General features: G+C 37.2%; 2 protein-coding genes across 4 annotated transcripts; both read left to right on the top strand.

The window, feature by feature from the left end:
* Positions 1-3533: 3533 nt before the first annotated feature.
* Positions 3534-11165, top strand: tmem33 (transmembrane protein 33). The gene is made up of 8 exons (XM_085366465.1): positions 3534-3590; positions 4684-4751; positions 5464-5558; positions 5670-5857; positions 9012-9079; positions 9509-9642; positions 9871-9954; positions 10165-11165. The coding sequence occupies exons 2-8, from the start codon at positions 4704-4706 to the stop codon at positions 10292-10294; spliced, it is 747 nt and encodes a 248-aa protein (XP_085222591.1). The 5' UTR covers positions 3534-3590; positions 4684-4703; the 3' UTR covers positions 10295-11165.
* A 1528-nt stretch (positions 11166-12693) lies between these two features.
* Positions 12694-19773, top strand: bbs7 (Bardet-Biedl syndrome 7). Of its 3 annotated transcripts, XM_085366436.1 has the most exons (20): positions 12694-12729; positions 12829-12894; positions 13624-13686; positions 13761-13936; positions 14036-14222; positions 14310-14379; positions 14471-14578; positions 14902-15032; positions 15211-15295; positions 15402-15504; positions 15611-15803; positions 15928-16002; positions 16103-16171; positions 16289-16428; positions 17519-17623; positions 18273-18437; positions 18551-18660; positions 18771-18874; positions 19412-19535; positions 19640-19773. In XM_085366436.1, the coding sequence occupies exons 1-20, from the start codon at positions 12694-12696 to the stop codon at positions 19771-19773; spliced, it is 2244 nt and encodes a 747-aa protein (XP_085222562.1). The 3 variants fall into 3 exon arrangements, with proteins under 3 accessions (XP_085222562.1, XP_085222570.1, XP_085222579.1); XM_085366444.1 differs by lacking the exon at positions 17519-17623; XM_085366453.1 differs by lacking the exon at positions 17519-17623 and having other exon boundaries at positions 14310-14383; positions 14463-14578; positions 16106-16171.
* The last annotated feature ends 1974 nt before the right edge of the window (positions 19774-21747 follow it).

Genomic DNA, 21747 nt, shown 5'->3' with positions numbered 1-21747 from the left:
CTATCTTTTGTGAAAAAAAATATTAAGATTGTAAGAGAACCCTAATCCAAATAAAATCTGCCAAGAGAACAAAGTATATTTTAACCAGCTGACAGAAGTGAAAACAGGCACAGCAAACTCAAATAAATAACTTAAATAACTGACAAGTTACTGCAGGTAAACGGGTATGTAAATATTTGTCTTTCCTTTAGCCTTGGGGGAGATCTGGTACGCGTCTGACTTTATTCCGGCTTTCTTTGGGAGTTTTAAAGCAGTTCAAATGTTTTTCCAACGCGTGATTGGATAAAAATTAAGCAAAAACATTCATTTGTATAAATTGTACAACTTCACTTTTTAAACCTGAAGATATAAAGATATCATTCGGCCTCATCAGTTCGCCTAGAGGTTTCACACCCACCATTAATCACTGCAGTCATCGTGAAATAAGCTTGAAACGCATTCTTTGAGAAAAAAGGCCAGAGTCTGTTGATAACTCGTTTTATTGTTCTTTTAACCAGTCTGAGGGAAATTCACCGTGTCCTTCTTTTCCTCCCTATCAAACCAACTCTCTCTTAACATCTTCTTCCTCGCTTGTCCCGATTTTCATCCCCTTCCACGCCCTGTTTGTTTTGTCCGAATAGATTCAGAGACTAAGATGGAGCCACTACAAGCGCATTCCTTTAAGCATACACGACTGTTTATTTCTTTAAGAAGCTTTTCGCTTTGGTCTGTCACTCACACTCCTTTCTTTTTTCCCTTCTTTTTTCTCTCGAAAACTGTTGAAGAAGCTTTGAAGGAAAAGATTAAAAGCGGAATAAAGTGAGTGCGTAATGCGTAAAAGGGTGTTTCTTTAGATCAAAGACAATAGATATTGTTCTGCTGAAGTCAATTTCTGTAAGTATAATACTTGCATCGTTTTCCCTGTTACTGATAGTCGTACGTGTCCTCGGACGATAAATAACCACAATAACACTTAAAAATCGAAATTTAAGTACAGTTTAAAAAAGAAAAAGAAAAAGAAAAAAATGAAAAAACAGATTGAAGGGCCCCACATTATGAAGGCAAGACAATTTCAAAGCTTATCATTACTTTGGCTGGCTTCCGGATTGTTTATTTTAGATTTTATTTTACTTTATTTTATTTAAACGCAGACTTACGCTGTTTGTGTTCTATTATATTTTTTTCTTACTTTTTAGGAAAAAAAATCGTGTCATATTTTAAGTTCTGGGCTCCTAACCCACAGAACTCGACCCACAGAAAAGGAAAAAATCGAGTAAATTATTCGAAACTGCGAGTTTGTTGATGCTGGTGTTTGATCTCAAGGGGTTTCTAATCATTAAAATGTTTAAAGGCAGTCTGGCTTTCTAAAAGCCAAAATCGTGATAAATATAAAACAGTAATGATATATATTTGTCCCATTTGCTTTCAAACGATAATGTTGAGATTTCAATAACCTTCACCTTTAGAAAGCTTCCTCAGCTGGTTCTCATCCACCCAGCAGCAATGCGGGACTTATACTGGTATCATTAACGTCCCCGAAGTCCCACATTTCTGCAAAAACATCGACATTATAATTTTTGTGACATATTTCTCTCTGCGAAACTTATCAAATACCCGCTCCATTCTTCCGTGGGAGCTCGGCCAAATTAAAAGTTGGCCACATAATGTTCTCTCATTTAAATTCTCACCTTGAGCTCTCTAGTGACTGGTAATGGTCCGAGAGGAGCTGACACCTAAAAAAATCATCAAGGTCTAGTCTCAGTGTACGCTATCGTTCGGAGAGTTCTGTCATGCCCAAAGAAGAAGAAAAAAGATAAAATAGTAATAACGTTTTGAAGCAGGCAGGCAGAATCATCAATTAAACATAGAAAATGCATGCAAGGCAGGGCGCTGCAGCCTTACTTACTCTGTGCTGTGCTGAGTCTCCGCAGTTTAATTACAAGCCCTAATTTCCGATCGCAGATAGTGTCAAAAATCTGCGACTATTTCTCAGAGATTCCCTTTAACAAGTGGAAACTTAGTGTCCTCCTGCACCATTTTATACATGATGAGCCGTCAGTAATGGGATTATTAAACAAAAACGTTTCAGGCGCTGGCGTTAACCTTTTTTAATGCCTAATTAGGTTTTGCAAAGAAATAATTAGATTCTACAGTGCTTACACTGCCTATATTTTCAAATGGCATCTGCAGCAAACACATCATCCTGCGACACTCGTGCCAATAATCTGCGGACATATGCGCCACAGCAGCAGTCAGATGCAAGATTTTAAAACATGATGGGACCAAATAAGGTGCACTTAAAGCTAAAATAATTTTCAGCACATGCTATAGGCCAACCTGCAGCAGAAGGATGCTCTGGTCGACTGCGCCCCCTTGTGGTAGTAGATTTAAGGTTCACCATTACTGAAGGAGATTGGTTAAAGGGAAAAAATAAATTCGATATTGTTATTGTCTAATAAAAAGCCCAGTAAACCTAAAATTTTTAATCCAAGCAGTACCGTTTCTGAGCAGTGCTAAGGCTAAAATAAATAAATACCACTGAAAAGAGCTCTGTGAGGACCATAATATGGGCGTTGACTTTGACGCAGGCGCAGTTTTTCCTTTAAACGGGCATAAGAGGTGCTTTTTAACAACACCAATATCGTTACTAATTTTAGATAACGTTAGACTTCCATCTCCTAATTGTCTTGTTATGACATATAACATTTATAACATTTTTTTGCACATGTCGAGGAGCGTGTCAGGCTACATTTCACTGTGTGTTATACTTGTATAACTATGCATGTGACAAATAAAGAACCTTGAACCTTGAATATCTTTGGTGCCAGACAGCAAAATGGACAATAAAGATGTATCCTCTATATGGGGAATAAATAAACAAAAATAAGTTATTATCTCTTTCTATTCATAGAAAAAATAAATAGAAAATTATTAAATTAAACAAAATATTTTTTTATTTTTTTTATTTTTTTTTTATTGTTAAAAGATACACACTGCGTTTGAAGTACTTCTAATCTTTCGCTTCGTGGTTTACCCTTCTCTTCATGCTATGTTCCTAGCTTTCCATGTTCATGTCACCTCTGAATATTTCGATTTTGTGTATATCACTAACGTAAAACTGCTTTTAATGTTTTCGTTTTTGGTTATCATGTTCTGTGCGAAACCTATGTAGTTTTTGATTTATTACAGCTGTTTATATTATATATCCTTTTTTATTATTCACTGTTCTTTAATTTCGAGTTTGAGCTTTCAGTATTGTTTATATTGGGGGGAGTTTACGGAATGGATTTTGTCGTTTCACTTCAGTTAGAATGCTTTGGATGTATAATTTTAGTTTAGTCTTCATTAGTTCAATTGTAGTATTAGTCGTTTAATTGCCTACAGCCTAATATGGAGGGTATCTGTCAGGAGCACAATTTTCAATAAACTTATAAAACAAAGCTTCATTAGGTACATTAAGACAGTTTTTGATATATCGCGAGAAATAGCGTACTTCCCGTCTTACGCTACAAGGTCAGCTGATCGTTTACTAGAGTAGTTCCCAGAGTGCCAAGCTTCTGCCTGTCACGTTAACCGGTTAGCACGCGACGTAAATCAACGCTGTAGCGCTGGTAAGCAGAATGCTTTATTATTGCCATATATAGGGTCAGGTGTAGCTATTAATTAAGTCTTCTTTAAACTGCCGGGCGACCTAACGTTGACAAAGTAATCAGGGAAGCATTCACGTACGACCTAGGTAGCAACTATTAGCTGAGGCGGTAGCTGACGTGCTAGTAACGATGGTAACAGAATATTCTAGATACACCTGCTGCTAAACAGCGTTAGCCTTAATAAAATACACACAGGGCTGCCTTATGATAAATTTGCAGTCATCAGTCTGGGATTTAACAGCAGTATCTGGATATTTTAACCATTTGGCCTTATAGTGTCTGTTATTAACAAGTCATTACCAGCATAAATTAGCACATCCGCCAGCTAGCTACCGGTATATCTTTCCTTTAGAGGGAATGATCGTTGTTAGATTCCATGTGTCCCATTCATATGTAGTTTGTGCTTACAAAGGTTAACCATTTAATCGTCCCGATTTTACCTTAGCGAATAGATCATCTAAGTGTCCATCTCCAGCGTCAGTTAATAGATGAATCCGGAACCTTTGTGAAAGTTAAAATTTACCAGTATATGGTGAAAGATTCATAAGGCCAAAGGTGGCCTCTTTTGTTTGTTCATCAGACTAAAATCTAAATGAAGCCAGTTTAAAAATAACAAAGGATGGAAAAAACTAACAGAGTGAAACACAAAAGTTGTGGTTTCAGCTTGAAAAACTCAGAATCAATAATAATTAATGTTACTAATTATTTTACCTTTGCAATCAGTCATTTTTATGAGATTTCTGTAGAATAATTGACAGATGTCTGGTGGAAGATTTATGTTTTACAGCAGCTCTTGGTGATACAGTTTGTCAATGGTTTTATATTGACATATATTTTGTTCAGGAAGCTGATGAAACTCAAGCCAGAGAGTGAAAATCATCATTGAGGAAGGGATGATATTTTCATCACTTGTACTCATGTCACACTGTTGTGATCGTGTGATCACATGTAATTGCTAGACAATATTATCGATTGTCCATCTAATCACAGGTGACCTGAAATTTCAATGAGCAGTTAGGGTTACTTCTAAACTTGAATTTTTTTCCCCCAACAGAGAAACCAGCACCCCCAAAGATGGCTGATGCAAACCAACAAAACCCTCCGCCGCAGCTAGGCCCTGTGGTAGGTTGGCTGCTTTAACTCTGTAGTTCAAATATTCCAGTATTATTGTGCCCAAAGGTGTACTCTGATTGTACGCATCCTGGTCAGAAAAAAAAGAAAGAAAATGGTGCTTCATTTTCTGTTAATTGTTTCATCAAGAACTTTTATCAGATATTTTGAAGAAATTGGGAACAGTTTTGCTAAGATTTAAGATATCTTGAGCCCCTTACAAAATGTATGTGCTATGCATAGTTTTGACTGAACAGTTTACTTTTTTAAAATTGATATTATTTATTTGAGTGCTTTAGCCCTAGATTGTTTTATTTTCTACATATAATTGGAATGATTTCATCCTAAATCTGTAATTTTGACACCCAAACGTGTTTATCTTAGGGGGCAAGTAGAGTAGGGATGTGTGGCATGTATTTCAGTGCTGTTTGCAAGAGTTGGATGACATACACTACCAATCATTCACTTGAGTAACATCAGTTGAATGAGGATGACCAAGATGAGTTGCAGCTGCCCCCTGACTTTTGAAGGCAAGGCGGTAAAATTAACTTGTAGATTGCATTAAGATGCTTTTTAGTTTGGCTGAATTTTCTATGCTAGCCACTGAGAGAACCTGACTGTAAGTTTAAAGTCAGTAAATCTGCTACCAGTATATATGAGAAAAATGGAGACAAGAACAAGGGATTGGTTCGGTTTAATGTTGAGCATCTTTGTGTCTCTGCAGCAATTTCTAATGAGCAACAAGCTGGAAACTGCAATGTGGCTGTCACGACTCTTCACTGTCTATTGCTCTGTAATGTTCATTCTACCAGTTTTGGGGTGAGTTCACTGTGCAAAATCATCTAATTATAAATGTCAATTAGCTTTAAAAGTAATTGTAATCCAGCCAAAATCAGCATTTGAGTCTTTGTCACTGCTTGTATATTTCAGACCCTATGCAGCAGCTAACTTCTATCAGAGAGCGTTGTTAGCGAATGCCCTCACCAGTGCGCTTCGCTTACACCAGAGGCTTCCACGCTTTCAGCTGAGCAGAGCTTTCTTGGCCCAGGCTCTGCAGGAGGACAGCTGCCATTACCTGCTCTACTCACTCATCCTGGTCAACTCCTACCCCATTACAAGTATCCTTTCATTATGAGCAAGTCTGCAAGATTAAATGGAGATTAGAGCAGGGCAATATGGCCAAAAATATTTATCACGATATATATTTGAAAATTTGCGATAACGATATAACCGACGATATAATTGATGCGAGACAAAATACAACTCCACAACATTACTAGCGCAAAAAGACAACCTTCCATTTATTTTCACTTAAACAAGAAGCTGGTTTTTATGTACATTAAAGCTTTATAAAAATGTAACAGTGCAAATGCAAATTCCTTGCTGAAAGTTTAACCAAAAGGCATTTCCAGTAGAAATGGGCTGACATATCCTGAGCATAGAGCTGGGCGATAGAACGATAACGATATGTATCGCGATATAACTTTTACTCGATAGAGAAATTAAGCTATCGCGATAGACCTCGCCGCTCTTGTCCTCTTAAAAAAATAAAAAAATCAGCCAATCCAAATTAAGTAGCGCAGAGCCGAACCAATCACAGCCGCAGCGTCACGTCACGTGACTTGTAACGTACAGCACAAGTGCCAAGCCGCACGTGTGTTTGTTTGGGAAGCAGCCAGCAGGTAATGGAGGAAATGAGTGTGCCGACTAGAAAAATCAACCGAGCGTGACCGAAGAGAAAACAGATAATGGTTCCAACGCCGGAGAGATTGTCGAACGGAAGAGCCATAGAAGTTCCGTAGTGTGAAGGTATTTCGGCTATTTCAAGTCTGACAAAAAACAGAGTAGCGTGCACTGTAAATGTGCCGAAAGCAAGTCTGGAAATACAATAAACTGGTGCATGCGTCACACTGTGCGCCACGTTATTGTTTCGGTGAAATGAATTTCTACAATACTGTTAATTCTACTCTCTGCAGTGTTTAAATGCTTACATATACACACAGTTACTGTCCGTCCACACATACGACTCGGTTCTGCTTCTATGCCCCAGCTTTGTTTACTTTTTCCCACCGAGGCTTCTAGACTTCTGATTGGCCAATATTTCTGCACGGTTAGGAATCTAGCGCCACCTGCTGCTTTGGCATGTTCATAGCAGCGTTTTCCTTCATTTCTGCCTTTATGTGTGGACAGGATTATTTTTTAAAATGAAAACGGAAAATCTCCGTTTTCAAAAATACCCGTGTACGTGTGGACGTAGCCTCAGTCTCTGACTGGAAGCGCTAATTCGTCATTCGGCTTTTGTCAGACTAAAGTAACTGTTAAAACTGTTTGAAAAGCTAAGCTATACAACAAGAAGAGATTGAGAATTTCCTTTTAGTTCTCAGTTTATTTGATATTGACAAAAGTTAGTCAGTTTTGTCTGTTCTTCTGTAACACAAACTAAGATTTATTTTTAGAATTAATATTTTGTTTCTAAGTGGAATTGACAATTTAGTAGTCTGTTTCGTTTGTTCTATTTTGAAACTTAAACGCTTTAGCGGCTGCCTTTTGTGTAGTTTTCAATATTTGCCTTTATTTATCTGAAAAAGTCTGATGTTCCTTAAGTACATCTACCCTGTTGAACTTATTATGGGAAATAAATATTTACATAAAAACAAGCTGCTGATTATTTCACATTTTACTTGTGAGCAACGGCACATTTAAATCTTACAAATATAGTTATTTGGCTTATATCGTGATAGATATCGTTATTGCCTGAAATGAAAAAAACATATCGTGATATGAAAAAATCTCATATCGCCCAGCTCTACCTGAGCATAACCATGTATAATATCCACTGAAGTTAAAAAGAGGTGCTTTGCAACATTAAACTGCAGTGTGCAGTACGCATTTTTCGGACCATAAGGTGCACGGGATTATAAGGCACATTAAGCGAAACAAAGCAGTCAGATAAATCAAACTTTATTAAACTCATTCTTCTTGCTTCCTCCACTTCTGTACCATTGATTCATTAATGTTGAATTCTCTGGCAGCTGCTCTATTCCCATGTTGCTGCAGTATATTAATGACTAACCTCGTATTGTGGATGGATTATCTCAGTTGTTCTCCTGACTGAAGTTTGGTCCGTTTACAGCATCCTGCCATGCGATTGCATTTGTCTCTAACCATGAAGAACCTTCACGTTAACTTTTATAAGTGGAAAAGTGTTAGTGTTCGTCCTCCAGCTTCACTGTTTATGTTATGCTAACATAGCTGTGTCGCTAGCGATCACGTAGCACATCATTATATACCAGCTAGCCCAACTTCAGTAACCCTACAAACGTCACTGCTGTTTAGTTTCCTGTCTTTATTTATGTTGGAAGTGATAGCAGAGCTGTGCGTTTGATTTTTTTCAGAAATCTCTCAGTCAGAACATGCAATATCATGCTTAGGTAACTAGCGAAACTAGCGAGCTAACTTCCGCTAGCTTCCTGCTAACTTCTAACTCCGTTAAATGTAATAACTTTTGTTTTCATGGATGCCTGGAAGTTAAACTTTATAGTTACACCTGGTAAAGCAGCAATGCTGATCGTTTTATTAAAGATGAAAGAATTTAGACAGTTTTTAACTCTAAGTGATGCTGCAGTGTTGTTTGACCTGAAACATACGGAGTTTAGGACCCAGATTACTCCCAGATTTAAGAGCATCTTAGTCCGACAAATATGACAATAACAACGGCCGCTTGCATGTTCTGCAAAAAAATGTGCTTTGTTGTGTATCTGATGGACAAACACCAAACCAGTTCCACATCACGGAAGTTGCACCATTTTTACAAACCAGTTCTGGTTCATCTGTTTCACTCAACAATCGGCCATGTGCGTATGAAAACAAAGGCACTGCGCATGCGCGTTTTACTCCCATTCTATCGCGATATTTCATTTTCCTATCGTTGCCTAACATTATACCGGTATTACCGTGAACGGTATAATATGGCCCAGCCCTAATGGAGATGATAGCATTGCTACATACATTGTGTGTTTTTTAGTTTTAAACAATAATAAAACACTATTTCACTGCTATAGTTGGACAGACATTTACTTGTTGCTGCAGTTTTTTTCCAAAGACGGTCTGATAGGAGTCCTTAAAGGGTTCAGACCTGCAGTATTACAAATCAATTAGTCTTAGCAGTAAAAGATTTAGTTTTTCCGTAGTTGGAATCATGCTCCCTTATTATTGTATTATTTAGGAGGAAGTTGTTCTTTTTTGTTATTTAATCTTAACCTTGTTGTCCAGTGAGCATCTTTCCAGTTTTTCTTTTTTCCTTGCTTCACGCAACTACCTACACAAAGAAAGTTCTTGATGTAAGTATGAGTCACCACAGTGACTTATTGAAAATTACTGTGAAATCAGTTTAAACATTATATAGCCACAAGATGGGATATTAGTACCAGCCAGGCCACCATGTCTGAGGCAGCAGAGTAGGTTTGTGGTTGGGTTCACACAGTTGCAACAGAGCAGCGCTTTACATGGCTGCTCTGCTTGTGTGTGTGTGTGTGTTTGAGAGAGATTAGGCAAATGAGAAACACAACGTAAAGAACTTTATACTTAACTGTTACAGTTAAATTGAACTACGAACGTATAATGTACCATTAAGCGACTTAAAGTCTGGAGGCTAATGATTTTTAATGTGTTTTCCTTTACCTTTTACTTCTTGCACCCACTGCTCATTTCAAAATGTTGATTTGCCAAAGCTTTCATTTCACTTTGTGACTGTTTTCTGTTTCTTTAAGACCATGGGCCCAAACAGCATGATGTTTATCCGGGGTCTCCTGGACAAACTGACAACTAATCAGCAGAATATCCTGAAGTTTATTGCCTGTAATGAGATCTTCTTGATGCCAGCAACTATTTTTATGCTGTTCAGGTATGCTTACAACTGTCAACGATTTCTTTTTCTGAAGACCAATTGTAGCATCCCTAATCTAGAGATATGTGAATATTGATTAGTTGCAGTGACTGTTTTGTGGTTATTGTTGTGTTAATCTCATAAATATCTATCAGTTTTCTCTTAACAAATGCAAGCCCTTCTTTGTAATCTTAATACAGAGTGTCCAGTTTTCACATGTTCATGTCAATAATATTTTGTCAACAGCGGCCAGGGGAGCCTATTGCTGCCTTTCATTTATTACCGATTCCTCACTCTGCGCTACACATCCAGAAGAAATCCATATTGCCGGTAAGACTTTGAATTATCCGTTATTGTCACATAGCAACATGGTGACTCAGTGTTTTGCGCTGTTGCCTCACAGCAAGAGGCTCTGGGGTTCAACCAAGGACATGGCCCTTCTGTTTAGAGTTGGCATGCCCTGCTATTCAGAAGGTACAAAGATTAGATTAAATTTGCTTTCAATACAATCCGAGTGAAGTACTTTTCTTTCTATCTCAGCACCTTGTTCACCGAGCTGCGAATTCTTTTGGAGCATTTCATCATGAAGCCTGCCTGCCCTGCCTTCTTCAGGAGGATGTGCCTCAGCAGTATCGCCTTTATCAGCCGCCTCGCCCCCACGGGGGTTTGATTACACTAAATTTGTTTTCCTCATGTTTTGTTTTTCAGTAAGATGTACGATGTGACTTAACTTCGATGGGGAAAGACTTTGCCATCAATGGAAGGAACCGTTTTTTTTGAATGTCAACTTTACAGTCTGTGCTCCAATTTTTGTGTATCTGAGTGCAGCTGAAGACCAGCCAGTAATGCACTGAAGGCTAATGCTGATATTTGCGTTTCCATCCTTTTAATGTGACCTCATTGAAGCGGTGGACATCCTGTTCTGTTACCTTCGATGGGCCGAGCACATTAGCTTGACATCAGCTGGGTTCCCTGTTTATCGGCTGTTATCATTCTTTCCTTTCATGTCTTATTTATTCATTAAAATCACTTATTATATAATGAAACATTAACATTCTCAGATTAGTAAATTAATGAACATGTGTTTATAAACAATGGATTATGATCATTTCTTTAAATAATTATATTGTACTTTTTCAGTTTCCAACTATGTCTGATTTGTAAAGCATCCAATGCTCTTATGTGTCTAAAAGCCTAAATATTAAATGTATTCTATCAATGCCATTGACTCACATTTCAGCAACATGCAAAATCTTATGTAGCTATGATGTCAAAATGGATGTTAAACTGAGAAAATAATCTGCTGTATTTTATAGGATATTTTAAGGTACCAGATGTTCTGCTGTATGATTCACAAATGGAATAACTTGCAGAAAGCATGCCATGCTTATGAATGCACCCTGACCTCATTTCTCAGTTTAAAAGCTGTTTTGATTTTGAGTCATTCATTTTTTATTAGGCTATAGGTTTCTTGCTTAATGCATGCCCTGGTATGTTTTTCTTTCCCTGCCATGTTAATTGTGTTTACTTGCCTACAGACAAACCACATTTTTATAATGAGAATAAAGTTATCTCCTAAACAAACATAGTGTTGAAGAATGCTAATTGGGTTTGGTACCAATAATTTCTTGCATTATAATAGTTGACTTCAATATGAACAAATCCTAATAAGGATTTATTTATGCCTGTTTTTAATTGTTATTCAAAGCATAGGTCTAATATAAAAGTATTTATCACAGATAATTTCAGTGTAATTGTATATTGTTTCTCACTAGAGAAATGTGAGTTAGTGAATAATTGTTCAGACCCTATGAGTACATTGTAAAAACAATTTTACATGTACATATCAAATACATCTTATAGACACACTGCACGCCATTTATCTGGGATATATTTGCAAAAAACGATGTGTGATATTTATGTGTCATTTTAAATAAGAGTTCTTTGATTTTATGATACAACAGATATTTATGTGGGAGAGTAAAAAGAGCTTGTTCTTTCATTTAAGTTCATCCACGTACTCTTCCCTGATTACTCCTGACAACGCCAGTTAGTCATCTGAAAGCACAAGAAAGAAGACAATTTTCAAGAAAACTCTGACAAGATACCATCACTAAAACCAAATTTTAGTTTCTCTACAGTATGTGCCAGCATTTGTATAGGTAAAGGACTGTGTTTATTAATGGTGTAAATGAAAAAAATATATGACTATGACTTTTAAGTACCTTTAACATTGACATAATAAATGTGTCACTATAATTAAATGGTGTTTTATGTTTATAAATGAGAGGTGCCAAGAGGGTCTGGATAAGTAGTAAACTTTGTATTTCCCAAAAATAGAGAAAGAGTAAAAGTTGGTACAGATCCTTGAGTAAAAACTATTCAGTTGTTTCCAAAACTTTGAAAATTCAAAAGGCTAATGGGATTTTTCACATTACTGGCAGAATGGCACACTTAAGCCACTTTTAAAAACATTATTGTCATTATTTGCTGCTTTTATGTTTCATTTCTCTTTTTGTCTTTTATGTATTCTTGTATTGTCTGCTAGATATAGAAGTGATATGACGCACCGGTAGAAAACGTGAATGAGATAGCCAATCAAAATGCAGCTTCAATGTCCGTTACTCCCTTTCAACCAGTGGAATTGCAGTTTTGTTACAGCCTGCAACGTTGCCATTAGCAACGGCAACTGCCCTCTACAAGTCCCAAAATGTTGCACAGATCGTTTATACCTGATATCGGCGTTTAATGGGAATTTATTCGCGCTCACATCTACACACATCGACTTCCTTCGTGTCTTTTTTAAAGATGATTTTCGGTCGTTGAGGAAGCCTGCGTGCCAGTACCAGTTAGCTCCGATTGCTAAAGCTAGCACGTTGAGCTAATCCCATTGCTTTAGATAATCCCAGTCTCAGCTAGCATCGTTATCGTCTTGGAATTGGGTTGAACGTTTTTCTGACAAAGTGTTAATTGTAACGGGCGGCTATGGGCCAAGAGTAGTGTCTGAATAACCTGCTTGGAATATTTGCAGATTTTTTTTCCTACTTAAGTTGAAACAGTAGAAAGAAGATGGATCTTCGCCTCAATAGAGTTGATTACATTCAGGTAAAACAAAGCAGACTACGTCGGGTTTATGCTGTGTGTGTTTTTCTCTCTCTTTAATTAATATTAGGAGTAAAAGTTCTCCTCCATTCTATCTCTCAGGTTGGCGTGACATCTCAGAAAACTATGAGGCTTCTTCCTCCACTGGGAAAAAAGGCAACCCAAAAGGTATCGTTTATGAGCCATACAGTAACCTAAATTAATTAACATTTGTGGTGTTAGTATTGTTTTCTGACTAAATCCAGATTGTTTTCCTGCTTTTGCTGAAAACTGCAGATGATTAATTTTGTTAATTGACCCTTGGGGATAAATAAAGTCTTTCTGATTCTGATTTTAAAAATGTAACCAGTTTTATTATTTGGGTTTTAGTTTATTTATCTGTAATACATATTTTGTTTACTAGATGGTCAGAAATCAAAACCAATGACATTGATTTCTGATAAATAATTGCTTTACCCGAGCCCTTCAAGAAGTAAGACTTGTCATGCTGTGCAGTAAGTTGGGCAGTTGTTTTGAAGTTTTAGTTTAATTGAAAGAGGGACATGTAAACTGCTTGTATAGTCAGTCAAATTTCATAAAGATCAATAGACTTTGTCTCAAAACAAGATTTAGACACTATTTTTCCAACAGGCTTTAATTAAACATGTTTTCTATTAGTTCATTGTAGAAAACTTTAAAAAGTGCATTTTGGGTAAACCTCAAGGGTCATATCACCATGTGGGATCAGTGCTCGGTCGAAACAAATTATAGTATATGTAAGGTCTCTTTTATACTCTCTTTTGATACTGGGCTTATCTTCTAGATATGACTCCTTGCCTTTGCTACAATCGTTAATTAAACTAAAAAATGAAATTGGTAAGTATTAGAGTGCTTGACTGGTGTCTCCTCATGTTTTAGGTTGCTATTGCTGATCATGATGGAATACTCACATGTTTTGGCATCAAGAAGGGGGAAGCAGTGGTGAGTAAATATTTTCCTGTCATCACAGAGATTTGAAATGAACAGCTTGTAAGACTTTTGACTCTTTGTTTCAGCCTGTCTTTAAAACACTTCCTGGCCAGAAGATAGCCCGAATGGACCTTGGAGGTGCTGCGGGAACTCCCCAGGAAAAGATCTTTGTCTGCTCTGGTTCTCAGGTCCGAGGATTCACCAAGAAAGGCAAACAGTTCCTCACTTTTGAAGCCAACCTAACTGAGAGCATTAATGCAATGTAGGAAACATGTTTTGTTTTTTTCCTTCATTTTGATTTACATTACACGATTGAGCTGTGCAGAGTTGTGTCATCTTTACCCCACTGGGTCTTTTCCAGGCATGTCTCAGGCGCTGACCTTTTTGTGTGCGCAAGTTACATCTACAACCACTACTGTGACTGCAAAGATCAGGACTACTACCTCTCTGGAGACAAGATCAATGACATCACATGTTTGTCCACTGAAAACCTCACTCACCTCGTCCCCGTCCTGGCATGCCAAGATCGAGTGCTCAGAGTCTTGCAGGTAGACTGAGCTCTCATTTACTGTTCTGATTATGAGTTGCTCTTTGTCAAATGAGAGATGCCAATTGTTTTATGGTTTTGTATGTAGAGATCTGAACTTGCATATGACATAGAAGTTCCTGGACCTCCTTCTGTGTTGGAACTGTATAAAGAGCAAGGCAAGTTGATTTCTTTGTTTACTGTAACCATAAAGCATAAAGCTGCTTTATATGTACCCGTTTGAACTTAATTTCTGAAATTTCTCTTTAGGAGAGGAAATTCTCTTTGGAACCACAGATGGAAAAATAGGATTGGTTGAGATTGGTGAACTTTCAGCTACGACCAAATGGGAAATTGACAATGACAAAAAGAAAGGAGGTATGTACAGAAATGCATTATTTTCTCATGAACACTGTTAGAAAAGATGGGCATAGCATCGAGTTCTTACACATGAAGCCAGTGTACAGGTGCCTTAAAAGTGCAATATTTTTACTGTCTAGCAGAGGGTGATTGCTCTGAGTCAAAGCAGTCATAAAGCGGAGTCTACTGCATGGGCATGCAGTAACAATTTGTTTCTCAAACAGATCTATCTGATCTCATTTTATACACAATGTATGTTTCCACAATGTTTAAACAGATACTCATGCATACTAGGTGATGACTTAACCTCTGGCAAAGTGATCATGTTTTCTGTCTCCCAGGAATTCTTTGCATTGACAACTATGATATTACTGGTGACGGAGTGAATGATATCCTGGTGGGGAGGGATGATGGGACGGTTGAGGTCTACGGCTTTGACAGCTCTAATGAACCGACATTGCGCTTTGAGCACGTAAGTGATTAAAAATTCACTCTCCATAGATTTACAGTTGTATTTTTGTAACTGTTACAAACCTAAAGTTATTTGAATAATTGTTGCTTAATTTACAAATATTAATGCATTTAGGTATTAAATGACAGACTCCCTTCTTAATCTTCAATATTTTCTCTGCTGTGTTTCCTCATAACAGGTATTGTCAGAGAGTGTGACCTCCATCCAGGGTGGTTGTGTAGGGAAGGAGTCTTATGATGAGGTCTTGACTGCCACCTACACGGGTTAGATGATAATGTTTCCCTTAATACTGCAGCTTATGCATTTTTTCCCCTCAGGAACAATAAGTGTCTGGTGTCTTGTGTCCACTCTTTTCTTCACTTCTTACAGGATGGGTGACTGGTTTGACCACTGAGCCTCAGAAGGCCGAGGCTGGCCCCGGAGATGAGGTCAGGATGAGCAAGGAGACACAGTCTAAAGTAGAAGCACTCAGGTATTAGCAAAATCTTGTTCCCTTTTTTTTTTGTTTGGTTTACTGTGAAGTGTGATTTCAAAACAAGTCTTTCAGTTTTTCAGTTAGTAATGTTGTTAACTTTCAGGGCAGAGCTGGAGCAGCTGCAGGTCAAAGTCCTGCAGGGACGTGAGCAGTACCAGCAGACCTCTCAATCAAGCACGGCTGTCTCTGCTGTCCCCGTCTTCAGCATCAATGACAAGTTTACACTCTGCCAAGACGATGCCAGCTACAGCCTCACCCTGGAGGTGCAGACTGCCATCGACAACCTGCTGTTGCAGGTACATGTGTCTGTTATACCGCACTGTTAAAAGACAAGTTGCAATACCAAAAAAAAGTACACTTTTCATTCCGTGTAGCAAAAGTAAGCTAGCAGAATATGACTGAGACTAATGTTCTACACAGAGTGATGTCCCTATTGACCTCCTGGATGTGGATAAGAACTCAGCTGTCGTCAGTTTCAGTGAATGTGACTCAGAGGTGAGCTGTGTAAACTATGTGCACACAAAAACTTTTACAAACTAAGTCATAAACCTGCTTCTGTGATCAAAGGCCTCACATTCATTCAGTTTATGTTTAGCAGCCCAATGGGAACTTCCTCCTGGCCACATACCGATGTCAGGCCAACACTACCAGAATTGAGCTCAAAGTAAGTGAAAGTGTGGCATTTTTAAAATGGCTACATAATCAACTTGCCTCAGCTATTTGTGATATGATGTGTTACAGAAGAAGTAATATGTTTAATCCACAACAAACTGTTCTATAGGTGAGGTCCATTGAGGGACAGTATGGAACCCTGCAGGCGTATATCACCCCAAGACTGCAGCCTAAGACATGTCAGGTACGCCAGTACCAGATCAAACCTCTGTCCCTCCACCAGCGGACTCACAGCATAGACCAAGAGAGGTAATTAAAAGAATAAAAGAAAAATTTGCACTACTTTGAATTTTGAAAACAGTCTTTTCAAGTATAATAAAATCATAGAGATGTGAATTGAAATTTGGTAATCTCATTCTTTTTGAAGCAGAACACAAAAGATAGTTTTAAAGACAAAAACACATTATTAGCTTTAAACCTAGAGTTGTGAATGGTTCCTACATTTAGACCCTCGAATTGAAACTAAAATTGTCAGTGCAACATAAGACACAGTGTCCAGTTTGCCTTCCATCACAGTGATAAAGAATCCTGAATTTAAAAAAAATAATCTGGATCTGAATTCCCAACAAACATAAATCAAGCCCCAGCTCTGGTGAAATTCTGATGTTATTTTTCCATAACTTTTAGAGTAACAAACCCACAAACAAATAAAAGTGTGAGTGACTACACACATATATACTGACAGTTCCTTTGACATCATGCATGCGTTCCTGGATCCACAAAGACATCTGAAGATTAGTAGCAACTAGAACTGCGATATCTCCCAGTTTTTGTTATTTCACTTTATTATGTGTTTGTTGTGAAATGACATGGAATTTCTAGTTTTGCTTCCAGTTTTTAGCAGACACATAATCTCCTTGGTGGATTTAATATTTTTATTTTATCATTTTTTGTGTGTTGAAAATAAATATGCTTACTTCTTGCTTTTAGGGTACGTTCACACTGCAGGTCTTAATGCTCAATTCCGATTTTTTGATCAAATCCGATTTTTTTGTCTGCTTGTTCACACTACAAATAAAATGCGACAGCAAATGCGCTCTAGTGTGAACGTCCAAAGCGGCCCGCATGCACAAAAGAAGACGTCACACACACAACGCGCTCTGTTTAGACCCAGAGAAAACAATATTGTTTGACTGATGGCCCTTAATGTAAAGACTTCGGACTTTACGTTTCCCAATTTTTGCTTTGAGTTATTTTGTTATTTACATAATAATGTAAATAACCTAATAATGATCCTTATTGCTGTTTTAGAGGAGCGGTGCTTCAAAGGATAGTTGCAGATTTCTGTCAGAATCTGCAGATTATACAGTATAAATAAAATGTTCATGTTTCTCCAAAGTTGTCCTCCCAACAGTTTCACTAACATCTACACTGGATGGCCAGGAAGTGTTCGCGATGTCTTATCGGGTGCTTCTCCGAAGCTGATAATTGGCGTCTGTCTTGTGTAAGTGATGTAAAAGATGGATTTAATGCGACTTGACCTTTCAAATAGCAGTCGCTTTCTAAAACATCGGATATGTATCGGATTCAGTACCACATACGAAAGTGACCCACATCGGATTTGAAAATATTGGATTTGTGCTGTTCACACTGTCATAGCATGATCGGATATGGGTCGCATAGGGTCAAAAAAATCAGATTTGATGCGCTTTCGCCTGCAGTGTGAACGTAGCCTTAGTAACCTCTACTTTTACTATGGTTTTCTATGAGATATGTGTCAGCAACTTTGTGTTGTATGTATATATTACTGTTAATAGCAGCAACACAGGAATGTTCTAACACGGTTCTTTTATCAGGATTTCCCTTTTTTCTCATAAAATCCCATATGGAAAACAAATAGTAAAAACTTATATGTGATTACTCATGAAAGTGGCCACTTTCTCATTACTTTCATACATTGTTTTAGTAAGTATCCAAAACATACAAGTTTCATTATATAATTTTTCAAGGGATCTTATATCTGTTTTCACTCTTATATGCTTTTCATACAAGTTTCACACAAGACAGATACAAACTTTATAAGATTTATATATATCTTTCCCAGATGGGATCATTTGTTTTCGTTTCTCTTTGCTTTTCTCACTCTATTTAAGGCCAATGAACAGGCTCAGTCTGGTTGGGCAGTTCAGTTTTGCAGAGATCCACTCCTGGGTGGTTTTCTGTTTGCCGGAGGTACCTGAGAAAACACCCGCAGGAGAGAGCATCACATTTTATTTCCACAACACCTTCCTTGGCACACAGCTTGAAGCCACCTACTGGTAAATGCAGGCACACAGTAGACAAGCTCTAAACTACATACACTTTAAGTTTTTGAAGAGTTTAATAGGTAGTTTCATATAGTTTAATATATTGAACCATTTTGTATTCACAGCAAAGGGGAGGGTCACTTTAAGTCTGACAACATCTCTACGATCTCCATACTGAGTGATGTTCTGTCTAAAGAAGCTACCAAAAAGAAAATCAATCTCAACATTTCGTACGGTAGGTGTATTATTGTTCTATTTCAATACCATCTGTCAGGTTTTATTTTTGTTTTGTTTTTTTAAATAGAAGAAATAGAAAACCTGTATTTATGTTTATTAATCTTCCAGAAATCAGTGATGACTCTGTGAGCCACACCCTTAACATGATCCATCCAAAGCTGGAGTACCAGCTGTTGTTGGCTAGAAAAGTTCAGCTCATCGATGCCCTTAAAGTAAGTGTAAAAGCAAAAAAGATATTCATTCCTTTGAACTGTGTTGTGGAATTTGCAGTAAAGACCACCCGGTTTGATCAGAATTTAATCAAATACCTTCTAGAAAAAAGTCTTGCAACTCGGCAGCCATCTTGCTAATGCCACAAGCAATTATTTTTAATGGTTATGTAAATGAGAGGTGAGAGAGTTATAACTCTAAGCTGACATAAATTGCACGTATAGAATCTTCAGTTAAACTGATGATTTTAAAATGATGAAAACTGTTTTAAAGCTATTTAAACCTAAAATGAGGATTAAAAAGCTGTAATCCCTGCAGGTTATATTTTTATTACAGAGGCACCAGTTTCACAATATGGCAACGTTATTTCCATTGCATCCCTGCCAATATACTGTTGAAACTGTTGCAAATCTGCTGTGCACGATTTAGTGAAATGATACAGTTTCCTCACATGTTTCTTTTGAGTGTAATTTAATGTAGCTACTAATATCTGCTTCCTATTTCCCAACATGCGTCTCTACTTCCTCTGTGGTCATCAGGAGCTTCAGGTTCATGAGGGGAATGCTGATTTCCTCATTCCAGAATATCGCAACATCTTTGATGAATCCGCTAATCTCCTTGAGGAGTACAAGAAACAGCCTGCACACCTTGAAAGGCTTTACGGTGCAATGTTTTAACAGTTTCATTTAATTGATCTCATTGTGATCCTTACCGTATTAATATTGTTGGCCTATGATAGTTAATATTTTTCATTCTCTTTCCTGTAGGAATGATCACAGACCTCTTCATCGACAAATTCAAGTTCAAGGGCCAGAATGTAAAAACCAAGGTGTCCTCATTGCTGGAGATACTTGATAACTATGACTTGAATTCTCTGTTAGATTTTTTTAATGAGGCCTAAGTTTTTAATAGGTCAGAAGGTATTCATTTAGTTGTCTTTGAATGTTTGTGCTATTTTTGTATTCTAATGAAACACTTGTTTCATGGTAGTATCTCTGTGTTTCTGTAATGTTATTAAATATATTTAGTTACTTTTTGTCATAGCTACTGAGCACAATATTTAAATATTTATGTATTTTAAAGTATCTGGAAATAACTATAAAAAAAGTTACCTGTATGAATAGCTGGCATTTGAAGTGACCAAATATAAGGTTGTTAAAGAAATATGTAATGTATATTTTTATGTTATGGTTTTCATATGAGTGATGTTCATCTCTTCAAATAAAAATGAGATGATGTAAAGTTCATTATTCACTGGACTAATGCTACTACAAAAACCTACTTGTATAGAAGAAGAAATGCATAATACAGTGAATTTTAACAAAGAGCCAATCAAGTCTCATTCATTAAACTGTTACATCTACACTATCATGGACAGCAAATCTATAGATTGCCTATTTGCTTCCATTGTCTGATAGAGTACCAGAGATCAAGTCCTGCAAAATCACACCAACGTTGTGGAAGTTAATTGAATACATATACTTTGAAGGACTGAAAGTCCCAATGTACTTTTTCCACAGAATTTGTATTTTTTGCTACTTTGTGACTTTACACTTTTTACACTTTACACTTTACCATTTATTTGGTATCTAGTTTCTTTGCACTTTTAAATTTGACATACAAGTAGTTTAGAGAATATAAAGCAGAGGCAGATTTAGCAGTTTGCATTGTCCTTTAAACTGGTGCCATCTGAAACGCTCCCTAAAAGACGAGCAAATATATCCTCCTGACTACCAGGAAAAAAAATGTTGTCCTTTTTTTATTTTTTTAAATCCCCTAATGTTTGTAAGGTAATCAGAAGGCTGAAAGGATTTTTTTGGGGAAAAAAAAGTTTTTACTTTTTAGATATCACATGACATTGGAAGGCCAAACATGTAAAACTGATCTTTGATGGCAAACATTTACTTCAACTCTTCACCAAGGAACAGTTTGAAGTCAAGGAACTTGAGTGGTTTCTTCCCCCAAAACTGCAAGTCACTGCTATACTGAAGCCATGAGTTGGTGATTGCCAGATCAAAAAAATAGAGAACTGCACGTGCTGTCAATTTCCGAGTGCGAGAGACCATCCTATAGAAACTCAACATTCGGTCGACAAGGTCCACACCACCTATGTTGGTATTGTACTCAGCAATTGCCAGTGGCCTTGGCACCTGGACAAAACTTTTGTTTTTCTTGGACCATCCTATGTGTGTGTCCTGAGGTTGATTGCCATAGGCAGAGGATGCCATGACAACTGGCTTGTTGTCCAACCACTTAATGACAGCAAGTTCAAGAGGACTTCGTCTGAGTACCATCTCTGATGCTCCTCTTTCTTTCTTCTTGAAGGCCTTATTCCCTATGATCTTCTTCATCAGACAACTCAAGATCCTTGTTTCCCTCAACAAACTGCAATAAATTTCTTTCTGCTTCTAAAAAGGACTCCTTTTCTGGTCATTTAAAAGAAACAGAACAAAATGGAGGAAATGACTGCAAAAGTCCACTACGGAGGACATTTAGGAGGATATGTAACATGCTCTGTAAAGGAGAATTTCCTTTATTATTGTAAGTATATTTTGCTGTTAACATTTAGTGAATATTTAAACATTATATTGTATTAAAGATTAAATATTTAAACTTTTACTTGCAATAAAATACTCAAGGTTATCAAAATTGTTAACTAAATAACTGGATGGAAGTATAGTTCAAACTGCTTTGTAAATAAAAAATATATATATATAAAAAAACAGTCATATCAGTAAAAGCTGATATTTAGTTGCGTTTATAGCAGTGCCTGTTCATATGTCATATGTAAATTATAGCGGTCCACTATTTATGCAAAAGTAGAAGGATATAAACTTTGGTTTTATGTGCAATTTGCAGACAGCAAATAATTAGT

This window comes from Diplotaxodon limnothrissa, linkage group LG2 (genome assembly GCF_057381915.1).
Source record: "Diplotaxodon limnothrissa isolate DT_005_m linkage group LG2, D_limnothrissa_male_GT1.1, whole genome shotgun sequence".
Lineage (NCBI taxonomy): Eukaryota > Metazoa > Chordata > Actinopteri > Cichliformes > Cichlidae > Diplotaxodon > Diplotaxodon limnothrissa.
The sequence above is the reverse complement of the archived record's forward strand: the minus strand, read 5'-3'. Positions and strand labels throughout refer to the sequence as shown.

Coding starts and splice junctions, on each gene's coding strand:
- tmem33 (XM_085366465.1), top strand. CDS start 4,704: ATGGCTGATGCAAACCAACAAAACCCTCCGCCGCAGCTAGGCCCTGTG. Junction 5,858..9,011: donor CAACTCCTACCCCATTACAA/GTATCCTTTCAT, acceptor CTTGTTGTCCAG/TGAGCATCTTTCCAGTTTTT. Junction 9,080..9,508: donor ACACAAAGAAAGTTCTTGAT/GTAAGTATGAGT, acceptor TGTTTCTTTAAG/ACCATGGGCCCAAACAGCAT.
- bbs7 (XM_085366436.1), top strand. CDS start 12,694: ATGGATCTTCGCCTCAATAGAGTTGATTACATTCAG. Junction 12,895..13,623: donor GAAAAAAGGCAACCCAAAAG/GTATCGTTTATG, acceptor CTCATGTTTTAG/GTTGCTATTGCTGATCATGA. Junction 16,003..16,102: donor TCAGTGAATGTGACTCAGAG/GTGAGCTGTGTA, acceptor GTTTATGTTTAG/CAGCCCAATGGGAACTTCCT.